Below are 12395 nucleotides of genomic sequence, written 5' to 3'. Positions count from 1 at the left end.
AGTCTTTTTTCCAATGCCTGATGAAGGGTGTTTGTGCCCGAAAGCTTGCAATTATTTTTTTTTTCCCCCCCCAAAAAACCTTGTTGGTCTAATAAAAGATAGCATCTCTACTAAAAGTCCTGATTGCCTTTTCCTCCGGACCAATACGGCTACAACCTGGATACCTGTTACCGCAGCGTTCTTTCTTTCTTTACATTGTACTCGTTCCCTCTCTTGCCCGTGGGCTTGTGACCCGAACCCCTAGGATTTTCCGTGTGAAGTGGGAACTCCCCCTCACTTCCTGTGCCAGTTTCTGGGGCTGCGGCCTTGGTACAACAGACCAGTCAGCTGCTACTTCTGTAGGCAGGGTAGTTACTGCCCATCCTGGACTAAATCTAACCTGCCTGAGCCTGTGGCCAGCGCCTGCAGGTCTTCACTGTCGGGCATTTATTTCTACAGCCGAGTTAGCAGGCCCGCACCCAGCGGAGGGTTTCAGCAGCAGGGCGCAGGAGGAGGAGAGGCCCCAGGCAGCGCCCTTTTAGAGGAAACAATCGTTGGAAGAGTGCCGCGTTAAAAAGGCCAGCGGGGCGCTGCCAGGGACGCACTCAACCCGGCTTTACGGAGACCTGGGATTTTTTTAACCTCCCTGCGCTTTTCGTTCTTCTTATTTCCACCCGACAAAAAAAAAATCCCTCTGCTATGTGTCCCAGCCCCCTTCCTAAAGAAAGCTGGGCGCGGAGAGGGGCCTACGGGCAAAGAAATGGCAACGGCTTCGGATCCTCCCTGCGCATGCGCCGCGGGCTGAACGGGTTCGGAGAGGGGCAAAGTATTTGTCCTTTTGCGCTTTCCGTCGTTTTGCAGGAAATTTGTAGTGTTTGTGTGTCGTAGTGAGACATGGCGGAGTATTCTTCTGTGAAATCTACCAAGCTCGTTCTCAAGGGAAAGAAAGAGAAGAGGTGAGCGGGGAGCAGGCCGGGGCGGAGCTGGGGGGCCGGGCCGCTTCCCCACGACGCGGGGCCCCTGTGTGTTGCTCTGCAGCAAGAAGAAGCACAAGGACAAGAAGAGGAGGAGAGAGGAGCAGGAGGCGCATGAGCTCGACGTCGTGGGTGAGTTGTTCCCGCCCCGCCTGCCCGCCGGGGCCTGGCCCGGGATCCTGGTGCTGCCGCGGGTTCCGGGCTCCCGATGCGCCTCAAGCGCCCAAATATGCGGTCTCCTCCTTCCTCGTCCTGCTTTCTTCTGCCCCAAAACCCCTTCTCTCCACCAGCCCCATTCCTTTCTGTGGGGCTGCTTTGCTGTGCACACAGCTCTGGGCAGAGTTTCATTAACCGCGCTGTGTCCGCTGCTCCATTGGCACCGCATAGGGGGTGCACATGCACCCCCTGAGCGTGGCAGTGCACCCCTGCAAAAAGGCAGCAGCACCTGTGGGCAGTCACTGCTTTCTCCTCCCCAACCCCCCCCCCCTTAACCATTGGTAGTGTTTGCAGGCAGGCCGCGATTGCTGATGGATGCTGCTGGTTGCATCTGCAGGTGGTCGCCAACCGCTGGGCGGCGGCACCCTCCACCCCCACCACTTCCAGCACCGTAGTTGCCTGCAGGAGCTCCCTGCTTGCCGCCACCGTGCTCCCGCTGCCAACATCACCACCACCGCCTGCAGGAGCTCGCTGTGCCCCCCCCAGCATCCAGGGACACGCAGCATTCATGCGCTGATCCCCCCACGGTCGTTGGAGGGGCAGTGGGTGCTGTTCTGTGTCCTGCTCCCCTGGGTTACAAGCCTGTGACTCGCACTCCCGTTCCTGCTTTCTCTTTAGCTGTCCCAGGTAGTCAAATGTTACGTCTTTACTGGCCTCCCTGATGAAAGGAGCCTTATGGTTTCCATGGTGGGCCTAGGTGTACATTTTTCTGGGCATAACAAATAGTTTTGGTTTCTTTCAATAATCGTCTTTTCGGCAGTTGTGAAGCCTTCGCTGTAGTGCTAGGTAATTGCTCACTTCTATTAGGTTGAGTGCGAAGGGAATGATATTGTAACACTTCTGTTTCTTAAGCTTTGATATGCAGTGCTAGCAACATGGCCTGGTTTGGAAAAGGGGTGAACATGTAAACATTCAAATAGGTACAGCAGGTTTGTACCGTGAGCCGGTACAAATCGCTCCATACATCTCAGAGGGAGGAGAAAATTACTGCTGTCTTGGAAAATGATTGGCTTGCAAACTTCATAATCGTATGGCAGACTAAGTGTAAATTAACTGATGTCTGAAAACAGCAATGAAAATATTCATAGAATTCCAGAGAAGTCAGGCTGGAAAGGACCTACATATCCGTCTAGTCCAACCCCCTGTCTCAGGCTAAGATCATCCATATCCACACTATCCTACAAAAAGCCATAATCTGAAACTTTGTAAAATTACTGTCCATCATAACCCACCCACGGCTTGTTGGCCTGGTTGGCCTGGTTGACTGAGCCACTGCTATGGCCTAGCTCTAGAACCCAAAGCTGAATACTGCTGCTCACCTCTGCGCCCCTTGTCTGCTGCCAAATTTGGGGTCTTCAGTGGTGGCTGGTGACTCATGGGAGACGTTAACATTCTCAGTTCTGGCACCACACCGACAAGCCGCTGCCCCACTGCCAGGGGTGGATCATCTGACTTGCAGAGCTGTGATCTATGACTACCAAGAATTCAGCAGGGGGATCTGAGGTTCAATATGCCCCATGTTGTCTTGGGACTTCCAGGTCACGGGTTTTCTATTTAGCCAGTAATTTGATTTCATTACTCATTTCCGTGTCTGGCAAATGGGCACTTGCTAAACATTTTTGTCAGGCATTTGTTATAAAAGGAGTGATACAGAATAAACTTTGTCTAACTCCTGGAATAGTAGAGGTGGTTACGTTAGGAATGTACAGTGATCTAAATGTAATTGTAATCAAACAGGCCTTTACACCAGGCTACCTAAATTGGATAAGAACTTCCTGTGCTCTACTGCATGCTGCTAGACCAGCACTATCTCCCGTGCTAACTAAAGTCTTAGCTTGTTTCTCTGGCATCTCTTCCTCAATCTCTATCCATAAATTGGAAGATCAGCATCACTAAAACAAATCTCTCTCCTTCCCAAGTCTCTACCCGTATCCCAAAATCTGCTATGTCAGTTTGACTGTAGGGTTGCACTGCTGTCACTGGGGTCTATAACTTGGGTATCATCTTCAACTCTTTTGCTCCTTGAATCCAGATGATGTCTACATCTCCCAGACTTTTTCTGTAAAATGAAATACAGTTTTTCCTGTCCATGCACACAACTGGAACTCTCACTTAGGCTTTTGCTTTGTATCTTGATCACTACAACATCTTTTTTGTCTGGCCTTGACACATACATTCTTATCCCCTTTTATCCTTTCAACATCCTGCTGTAAAGATCAGACTCGTGGCCCATCATCTTGGCTAAATCCCTACCCCTTCTCTGTGTCCCTTCACTGACTCCTCCCTTTTTCTTCACTGAACATAAATTACTTGTCTTGTTTTTCAAGGCCTGCCTACATCTTACAGGTCTTTTTGCATTCGGTATAGGAATGTTGACCTTTGTTTCTGCACTGCCCATGATGTCAGTCTCTATTAGCTACTAATCAGATTTCCTGGGCAAACTCAATTCATGTTTTCTTCCATGCTGCCTTTTATGTTTTGGAGGAACTGTTCATAAACCTTTACAAAACTACCTCGGTGCTCTTCTCCAAATCCCTCATCTGATCATGTCCATCACTGATGCTTCAATAAATGTGGTTAGCATAACTTCCTAGTTCTTGGTGTTTCCTCATTAAGTGGGTCAGAACAAGATGTTTCTAACTGTAAAGTTATCTGGTCAATAATAGACTGTTCTGATAAAACCACCATTGTCAGCATGTTCAATGCTGTTTCATTGTTTTATAATTCTCCCCTAATCTGTTTTTATCTATCTGATAATTATTGCATAAGTATTCTTATTTTTTAAATTAGAAATCCTTTGGGGCATAGACTGCCTTGTGTTTGTACAGCACCTAACACAAAATATGTTCTTGTTAACGATTGGAGTCATGAGGTATGATAAAATTGTGACTAGTAACATAAATACTATAACGTAGCATAAAGAATAAAATAATGCCAAATGTTTACCACTGAATAATTTTCTTGCATTTCAGGAAACTGGTGGGCAGTAAGCAATTTCGGTGAAATCACAGGATCTGTAGCTATAGAAATGGACAAAGGAGCTTATATCCATGCCCTTGACAATGGCCTATTTACACTTGGAGCCCCACATAAAGGTTTGTTTAAAAAAAGGGAGAGAGTAATTTGTAGTGTCTAGGTATGAAACATTTATTTCATTAAATAGAGAATTTTTGTCCAAGCCAGTTAATGTTTTATAATAATGCTAGTTAATTGCATCAGATTCAGGATAATACAGCAGAGAAGATCATTTCACCCATTAGTAACTGTTAATCAGTTCTTCTAATCTAGTTTCTCCCTGTTTTGTTTTATATAAGCAATTAATCACTCTTGAAGAGACTCACCTAGAAGGCCTTTAACTAGATAGAAAGCAGTGTAACTTGTATCAAATCCTACAAAACCTGTATAGGATCATCTTTTAAGAAAGAGAGAAACTCAAGCCAGATCATGTCCCTTTACTACTCCATCCCAAATGTCATTAAAGAATTCTTCCATAATTGCTGTAGTGCAGGTGTTCTGCTGAAATGTCCTGGTAGCTGATCTTCCCCTCATTCTGGTTTTGAGCAAGACATTTAGTCAGACAAGAAATCAAACAGTATTCTAGTAATTCTCTCAACTAAGCTAGAGCAAGTACATGGCCTTATAAAAATCTTAAGCATCACAAAGTGAAAGGTTTTATTTTCAAAAAGCCTACAGGATTGGACATGCAGTCTGCATGAATTGCTATAAAGTCTGAGTCCTAAATTCCTTGAGACAGATTCAGCATCTTGTAGAATACTTAGAACATAGGTGTTTAACTTTGGAAATTGTACAAAATGTATTTTATAGCTGTAAATATAAAAACTAGAGAAAATTATCCATCAAAATATCTTGCCCTCAACCAATAATTCTTCCTGTAACATACACCAATAATGAATTATCTTTATGTTCTACGATCTTGCAGATTAAAATGTTCTATATCAAATGCTTTATACCTGATATTAATCTTTAAAAATCTCCTCCAGATGATGATGGCCCTAGTCCTCCTGAGCAGTTTACAGCAGTAAAGTTGTCTGACACCAGGTAACTTAATAATTATACACAAGCTTTGATGTCCAGTTCAGTTTTTTTGAAGATTTAATTTAAACAGTCATCTCTTTCTTCTAACCCTGAACCAATATTTGTTATACTTCAAATTTGTTTTATTATAATGCTACCATTCTTTGGTAAACTGAATGCCCTTGGCTGTTTTAACTTTAAAACATTATTCTGTGTCTTTGCCTGTCTGTTCATCCCCTTCCCCAATTTAAGGATTGCACTGAAGTCTGGCTATGGCAAATACCTTGGTATAAATTCAGAGGGACTGGTTATAGGGCGTTCTGATGCAATAGGATCGAGAGAACAATGGGAACCTGTCTTCCAAGATGTAAGCTATCCAGGATCTTCTATATTCTATCTCTATGTATAAAAGCTTTAGTCTGTGTGTCCGTAATGCTTTATTCACACTCTGATTAGCTGACTGAAGCAACCAATCGGAGTGCTCCAAGAGCATTCAGACAGGAGGCAGCGGCGCAGAGGAGCACCGCGATAACACCTTGGACAGAGGGGAAGGAGCAGTAGCCTTGTCGTCGTCATGTCCGCCTGTCCGCCCCCCCCCCCCCCCCCCCCCCCCAAGCTCTGCTGCTTGCAGGCGATGGAGCACAGGGCTGAACTTAGGGGAGGGTGCACAGATCCAGACGTGGATTCCGCTGTACTGCTGCATCATGGGGGAGGAATTGAGCTGAACAAGAAGTGGGGCTCCATCTCTTCCTTCCCCCGCCTCCCCCCATGGGCCTGGAACAGGTGGGCGAGGCCTCTTGCCTTATGAGGTCCTTCAGTCTCTTGTCTTACAAGCAGGTAGTCTGGCCTCATGTGCCCTGCCCCCCCCCCCCCCCCCGGTGTTCTGGCACATGGGGCCAGAGGTGGGTCCAGCCTCGCCACAGCATCCAACAGATGAAAAAGGAAAATAAAAAAAAACACAAGCACAAAAAACCATAACACTGGCCCCAGCCCCGCTCCTTGGAGGCAGAGGGGGATGGTGAGGACAGACTGACACAGCAGAGCACTGCCATGACAGCAGGGATTGGGTGGGATGGCACGGGGGGAGGAGCACACAGAGCCAGACACAGGGGTGGTGGGGGAGCCCTACAGGGCCAGAGACAGAGCAGCGGCAGCATGGAACATTGCGTGGCGGTGCTCCATTCCTGCCCACCCCCCCCTCGTCATTCTTCACGGGCGATTGGCTGGTATTACTTAAAGTTAATATTCTTAATAGAAAATATTATACATTTATAATACTTCAAAAGGTATGTTTTATTCTGACAGTAAAACAATAACATGGCAAATATTGCAAGATTATAAAGCAAACAGTTGACTTGTAAATTGCAGTCAAATGAGTACATTGGCACCTGGATACTTCATAAGGTTGGTTGGTGTTTTCTGCAGTATTTTAGAAGTTAACTTTTTATAGGTTAAATTTAATGACTAACGTTTGTAGTACTAACCACTATTTGGTGGTGTTTCTACAGGGAAGAATGGCTTTACTAGCAGCAAACAGCTGCTTTATCAGATGTAATGAAGAGGGAGACATAGAAGCCAAAAGTAAAATGGCAGGTGAAGAAGAAATGGTCAAGGTAACTTATAAGATGGATAATTTTTTTAATTGTTGTTGTCAGTGCGAGTATTATAATGCAAAATGTAAGAATGCGTACTTTGAAAAAGATTTATGGAAGAGTTGGTCATAGATAACCTCGGTTCTAATAATCATGAGTTGATTATTTAATTTAAATGGAAGCATAAGCAGAATTTGCGAATCTTAGCTACTCTTAAGAACCTATTTCAAAAAGACAAATCTTAATAAAACTAAGGGAACTCATTAGTAAAATCAACGGGACAAGAGCACAAAGACTTTAAGGCAGAGGAAGTTTGGAATTTCTTTGCTTCAAAAATGGAACATACATCCCAAGCAAAAAGAAAAGAAACTTGTCAGAAGGGGTGTGCCAGAAGTAGATAAATAACCATTTCAAATATTGTTAGGACTAAGCAAGAGAGCCTACGTTGAATGGAAATGAGATTGATTAATAAAGGAAGTTGTGTCTTAAAAGTGAAGAAGTATGAGGCTCGCCAAAAGTCTAGCTAAGTTAGACTTTGAAAAGGAGATGCCAGCAAGAGGGTTTTTCAGGCATATAAATAAAAACAAGAAAAGGCGTTCCACAAGCTGTAAATCCCTAGATCCTTCAGCCTCTTGTCTAATGACTTGCTTTCCAAATCCTTTATCACCTTTGTTGCCTGCCTCTTGACTTTTGAACTTCTTCATGTCCTTTTTAAAACATGGAACCCAGAACTGCATGCAGTACTCCAGATAGGGCCTAACCACAAGAAAAAGATGGGCTAAATAGAGAGGCACTAACACCTCCCAAGTCTTAGACCTAATGCATAATTGTATAGAAATAAAAATAATATGTAAAAAACTAAGAAAAGCAACATAATCTTCGTCTCAATCCTATGAGCCAAAAATATGACATAGCTGTGAAAAAGGCAAATGTTGCATTAGGAATGGTATTTCCAGTTGAGAAAAAGAAAATGTAAATGCTGTTATTAAAGTTATTGATGAGGTCTTATCTAGAGTACTGTGTGCAGTTCTGATCACCCATATTCAAGCAAGATGGGTTCAGATTCAAACTGGAGGAGTTGCAGTAAAGGGCTACGAGAATAACCAAGGGAATTGAGAGCCTAATATAAGACACTAAGGGCTCCTATACACATGCAGGGAGTCTGCTCCAATATGCTGTAATTCCAGAACGTTGGAGAAGACTCGATTAATCAAGTCTGCTGGAGCATAGAAATTAATTCTGCTCCAGCAGCCTTCAGTGTCACGTGTATCAGCATCCCCACACTGAAAAATGGTGGCGGGGCACTTTAAACTAAAGCTTGTTTAAAGTGCCCTGCTACCATTTTACTTTTAGTTTAGCCCCACCGCCATTTTTTAGCATGGGGATGCTGGTACATGTGATGCTCCAGGTGCTTTTAATTAGCATGGCTCTTGGAGCTGCACTAATTTAAACCAGCCCTCTCCTTCCCCTCCCCACCCCCCCGCCCTTGCCTCCTGGAGCACACGTATAAACACCCTAAAAGAGCAGCTTGCATAGCCAAGCAAATCAAAGGCTGAGAAGAGGGTATCATTTCTGTCAATAAATGCCTTGCTGGATGGGCAGGAAAGGACATCTGAGAGGAAGAACAGGTATTTCAAATAAAGTGCAGCACTGGCACAAAATGGGAATAATTTGAGCATAAATAAAAGTTACCCTGGAAATTAGGAGGCTTCTAACCATCAGAAGACGACAACCTGTTAGTAGGAGTACGTTTTGAGGGAAGGGGGAGTGCAAAATCCTGGCTTGTTTTAGGATGCAGCTTGTTTCATGTGTGAAAGGGATTATACAGTGTGGTTCCCTACAATAGCAGGGAGCAGGACCTGATGCTACTGGGAGGTCCTTCCTAGGCCTCTATTCCAACTTTGGAAAACATTTTTGTTAAGTAATGTTCTTTGATTTTTTTCATTAGGAAATTACCAAGCTGAAAAACTCAACATCTGTTAAATCGTATTATCCAATATACATTCTGAATAGCTTGGAAATATCAAAATATGTTTTTGTCAACAGCTATATCTAAATAATAATGTGCGTTTTCTATTTTATTCTCTCTTCTTAACTGACAAGATACGTACTTGTGCTGAAAGAGAAACTGAGAAGAAAGATGATATTCCACAAGAAGACAAAGGAAATGTTAAACAGTGTGAAGTCAATTACGTGTACGTGGTTTAAGAGCAATTCAGGTGTTATCCTTCTATATTTAAAGTATTCTGTCCAATAAGAACTATCTGTGCTCAGATACCCAATTTTCCCTTGCACAAAACCTTTCTAGGCCCTGAGTCTTGAACCTACCATGCTTCTAGTTGAATAAACTCATTAATGTGCTGGTCACAGATTCTGACCGTTCAGAAACCTTGCTGAACACCCAGTGGCTAAATTCACAGCACACACAGTGAAATATGAGAGACCATAATGATTCTCTGCCAGTTTAATCTATACATGGAACTTTGAGATCTAGGTACAGCTGTTTAAATGTTATACATGCTTCAGTAGAAATGTTGTCACGCTCTTTTTCTTTTTAGAAAAAAGTTCCAAAGTTTCCAAGACCACAAACTCAAAATAAGCCAAGAAGATGCTAAAGCTCTCAAAAAAGCCAGAAAAGAAGGCACTTTCCACGAGACACTGCTAGACCGGTAATTTCACATCCAAAAAATAATTTGCTAAGTAAACAAAAGCTTTTAAGAATGGAACTCTAATATACCTAGAGCACTAAAGACACCTAGAGTTAAGGTTGACTAATTTTTTCTCTGTGGTCCATTTTCTGTATTTTCAGCAAAATAGGTTTGGTCAGTTGAGAACAAATTGTTTGATGTATAAAAGCAAAATTCTTGTAACTTGTTCATTAATCTGTTCCTCTCCAAGAACCCTTTTCTCATTGAGTATGAGACAGATTCCAATGATAGGAAGCCTAATTGTTCTAAATTATGGAATCGTTTTTCTTTTTCAGGTAGAAGCAAAGAGCAATTCATTTTTTTTTTAAATGCTGAAAATTAGTTTGTTAATGCTCAAGTCAGAAAATGTTGCCATTTTAAGTTTACACGTGTAGCCACTGAGTGTGTTCTTTATTGAGTTTCTAGATTCCCCACAGCCAAAATGTAACTTCTTCAGAACCAGCCAGCTTTGAAGTTACAGTGCTATCTATCTAGATTTAAAGGCGGCTGAACTGCAAAGCTGGATAGCCCTGGTGAAAAGCTATTTTCTAAATTGTGGTAATCCAGAGTAATGCAAAAAGAATACTACTAGTCATGGCTGATTCTTGCAGATTTCAAAGTATGCTAGACTGTTCTTCGTTACTTACTTTTAATTACTTTTCCATAAAGGTTTTGGGCGTCTGTCCTCTCCTCGCCACCCTCCCATGGATTTATAGATTTAGAGTTATACTATGGGTGCATCTGCATGGTCATTAATGCACTTCTGCTAATGCTTATTAAATGTTGTACCTTCATTGTGAGGTACTAAAAGAAGGTGCATTAGCCTATTTTAATGTGAATTAGTGAAAGCGCATAGTTTTTTGTGATGCTTGAATGCATGGTAAAATAAGCTAATGTGCACATGTAGAGGCACCCTGTGTTTCCCAGTATGGGTTTGCCCTTGTCTGAATGGTTTCATATGGTAATATATAACATTCACACAAAAAAGAATTAACCTGCCATAGACTGACTGCAGCCAAAATTTCGAAATAAAAATTCTTTCACTAAGTGAATTTCCTGAACATTGTTAGATTTGTAATGCTTTAATATTTAAAACGAAATATTTAATGTAACATTTACATTACTGAATACCAGCTTGTAGCATGTTCTGTAGAAATACTAAGTTTTGTCCTGTATACTTAATAACAAACCTGGGGGTTTGTGCTTTTTTTTTTTTTAGTTCTATAAATACCTCTTTATGCAGATGCAAATATTAATAGTGCAGTGGCACAAAACATTGTACAAGTCAGACGTACTTGTTAGGTCTCTGTTCTAACTGCTACCTTATTTGCCTTGTAATAGTCGGTACTCGCGTTTACTTCCCTTAACTTTAAATTTTTTTTCACTACTCTCTTTTCATATAGGAGAGCAAAACTGAAAGCGGATAGATACTGCAAGTGATGAACAACTGACTCGTGCTTTTGTATCTTTTGTTTGTCTTCTGAATATACCATCTGAATAAGACATTTTGAAAGGTTGATTTTATTTATTCTAAATTTGCTGAATTGTATTTAATGGTGTTAAGTATTTATATGAGTTGGCATCAAGCATTTCTCTGCCTAAGGATGTCATTTCTTCATTTATTTATGAACACCATTTAGTTGAGTATTTTATAGTAAAAAGTTTTGATATGTATATTTTTCATCAGAAACCAAATAACTTCAGCAATTGAACGGTGCCAGATGAAATTGGCAACTTGGTAATTTTAAGAGAGTTAATAATCAAGCAGAGAAGTAATACTGAATACAAAAGAGAAATGAACAATTAACCTGCTGTGGTTTTATTGAACAAATGAGGAGTAGTACTTCTGCATAAAATTAAGCTCTCTATGCGTAGGGAACCAAGTCTTCAGCTTCACTTCAGTGGAATTATGCTGCCTTAGACCAAATGAAAATTTGGTTTGCAGTTTTCAAGTTTCATTGGAAGTGCCGAGTCTTAAACATTAAATGAATAGAGGCATAACTTGCATACTGGAAAGGCATGGTGGAGTAAACATGAAAAACATGCAGGAACTTAGGTTTAGGATAACGAGTGATCTCTTAACGTCCATATTTCCTGTTTTTACTTAATCTTGTAAAGAATAAAAAAGGTAAATTTTAATTGAAATTTTGGTAGCTTATACCATCTGTGTACATTTGTTTTTAGGTTTAATATTAAAAAAAGTAATATGCTGACTTTGAAATTCTATGCATTTCTGGTAAATAATATTTCCAGTGTGTTTTTTTCTATGTCTCTTGCTTAAAAAGATTTTTTTTTTTTTTAAATAAAGTGCCTCTATTGGAAGTACTAACTGCAATGATTGCAACCCTTCCTTCACATTTTTTACCTATTTTCTGAAGTTATTCTCTTACTGTGATCAGCCTTTTCAAAGGACTAGTAGTACACAGTTGTCTCTAAACTAAGATATAATATATATAATTATATATTGTATAATATACAGTATGATGACTAATATACATTATCTGTTCTCAGTGGTGGCAGATGACAGCACAAGGAGCAATGGTCTCAAGTTGCAGCAAGGGAAGCTTAGGTTAGATTTTAGGGAAAAACTTGCTCATAGGGAGGATAGTAAAACACTGGAACAGGTTACCCCAGGGGTGGCCAATTTTTTGGGCAGAGGGCCGCTTACTGAGTTTTGGCAAGCCATTGAGGGCCACGTGACAGGCAGCCCAGGGCAGATAAATACTAATTTTCTAAAATTTTTAGGGGCCCCGTAGGCTGGATAGAATGGCCTGGTGGGCTGCATCTAGCCCCTAGGCCGCATTTTGCCCACCCCTGGGTTACCCAGAGAGGGTTGTGGAATCTCCATCCTTGGAAGTTTTTAAGACATAGGTAGACAAAGCCTTGCCTAAGATGATCTAGTTGGGGATGGT

General features: G+C 41.8%; 1 protein-coding gene across 1 annotated transcript; it reads left to right on the top strand.

Moving 5' to 3' along the window:
• The first annotated feature begins 756 nt into the window (after positions 1 to 756).
• On the top strand, positions 757 to 11852 carry FRG1 (FSHD region gene 1). Its single transcript, XM_006015875.3, has 9 exons — positions 757 to 935; positions 1018 to 1085; positions 4142 to 4264; positions 5171 to 5228; positions 5457 to 5571; positions 6713 to 6817; positions 8900 to 8991; positions 9355 to 9465; positions 10887 to 11852. Exons 1-9 carry the CDS (start codon positions 874 to 876, stop codon positions 10921 to 10923), a joined length of 771 nt encoding a protein of 256 aa, XP_006015937.1. The 5' UTR covers positions 757 to 873; the 3' UTR covers positions 10924 to 11852.
• Positions 11853 to 12395: the final 543 nt, after the last annotated feature.

Source organism: Alligator sinensis, unplaced genomic scaffold, assembly GCF_000455745.1.
Source record: "Alligator sinensis unplaced genomic scaffold, ASM45574v1 scaffold528_1, whole genome shotgun sequence".
Lineage (NCBI taxonomy): Eukaryota > Metazoa > Chordata > Crocodylia > Alligatoridae > Alligator > Alligator sinensis.
Note: the sequence above shows the minus strand (reverse complement) of the source record. Positions and strands in the feature narration are given on the sequence as shown.

Bases quoted from the DNA above. Each gene is read 5' to 3' on its own strand.
- FRG1 (XM_006015875.3), top strand. From the start codon at position 874: ATGGCGGAGTATTCTTCTGTGAAATCTACCAAGCTCGTTCTCAAGGGA. The intron at 936-1,017 runs GTGAGCGGGGAG...GTTGCTCTGCAG, and splicing joins AAGGGAAAGAAAGAGAAGAG to CAAGAAGAAGCACAAGGACA. The intron at 5,229-5,456 runs GTAACTTAATAA...CCCCAATTTAAG, and splicing joins GTAAAGTTGTCTGACACCAG to GATTGCACTGAAGTCTGGCT.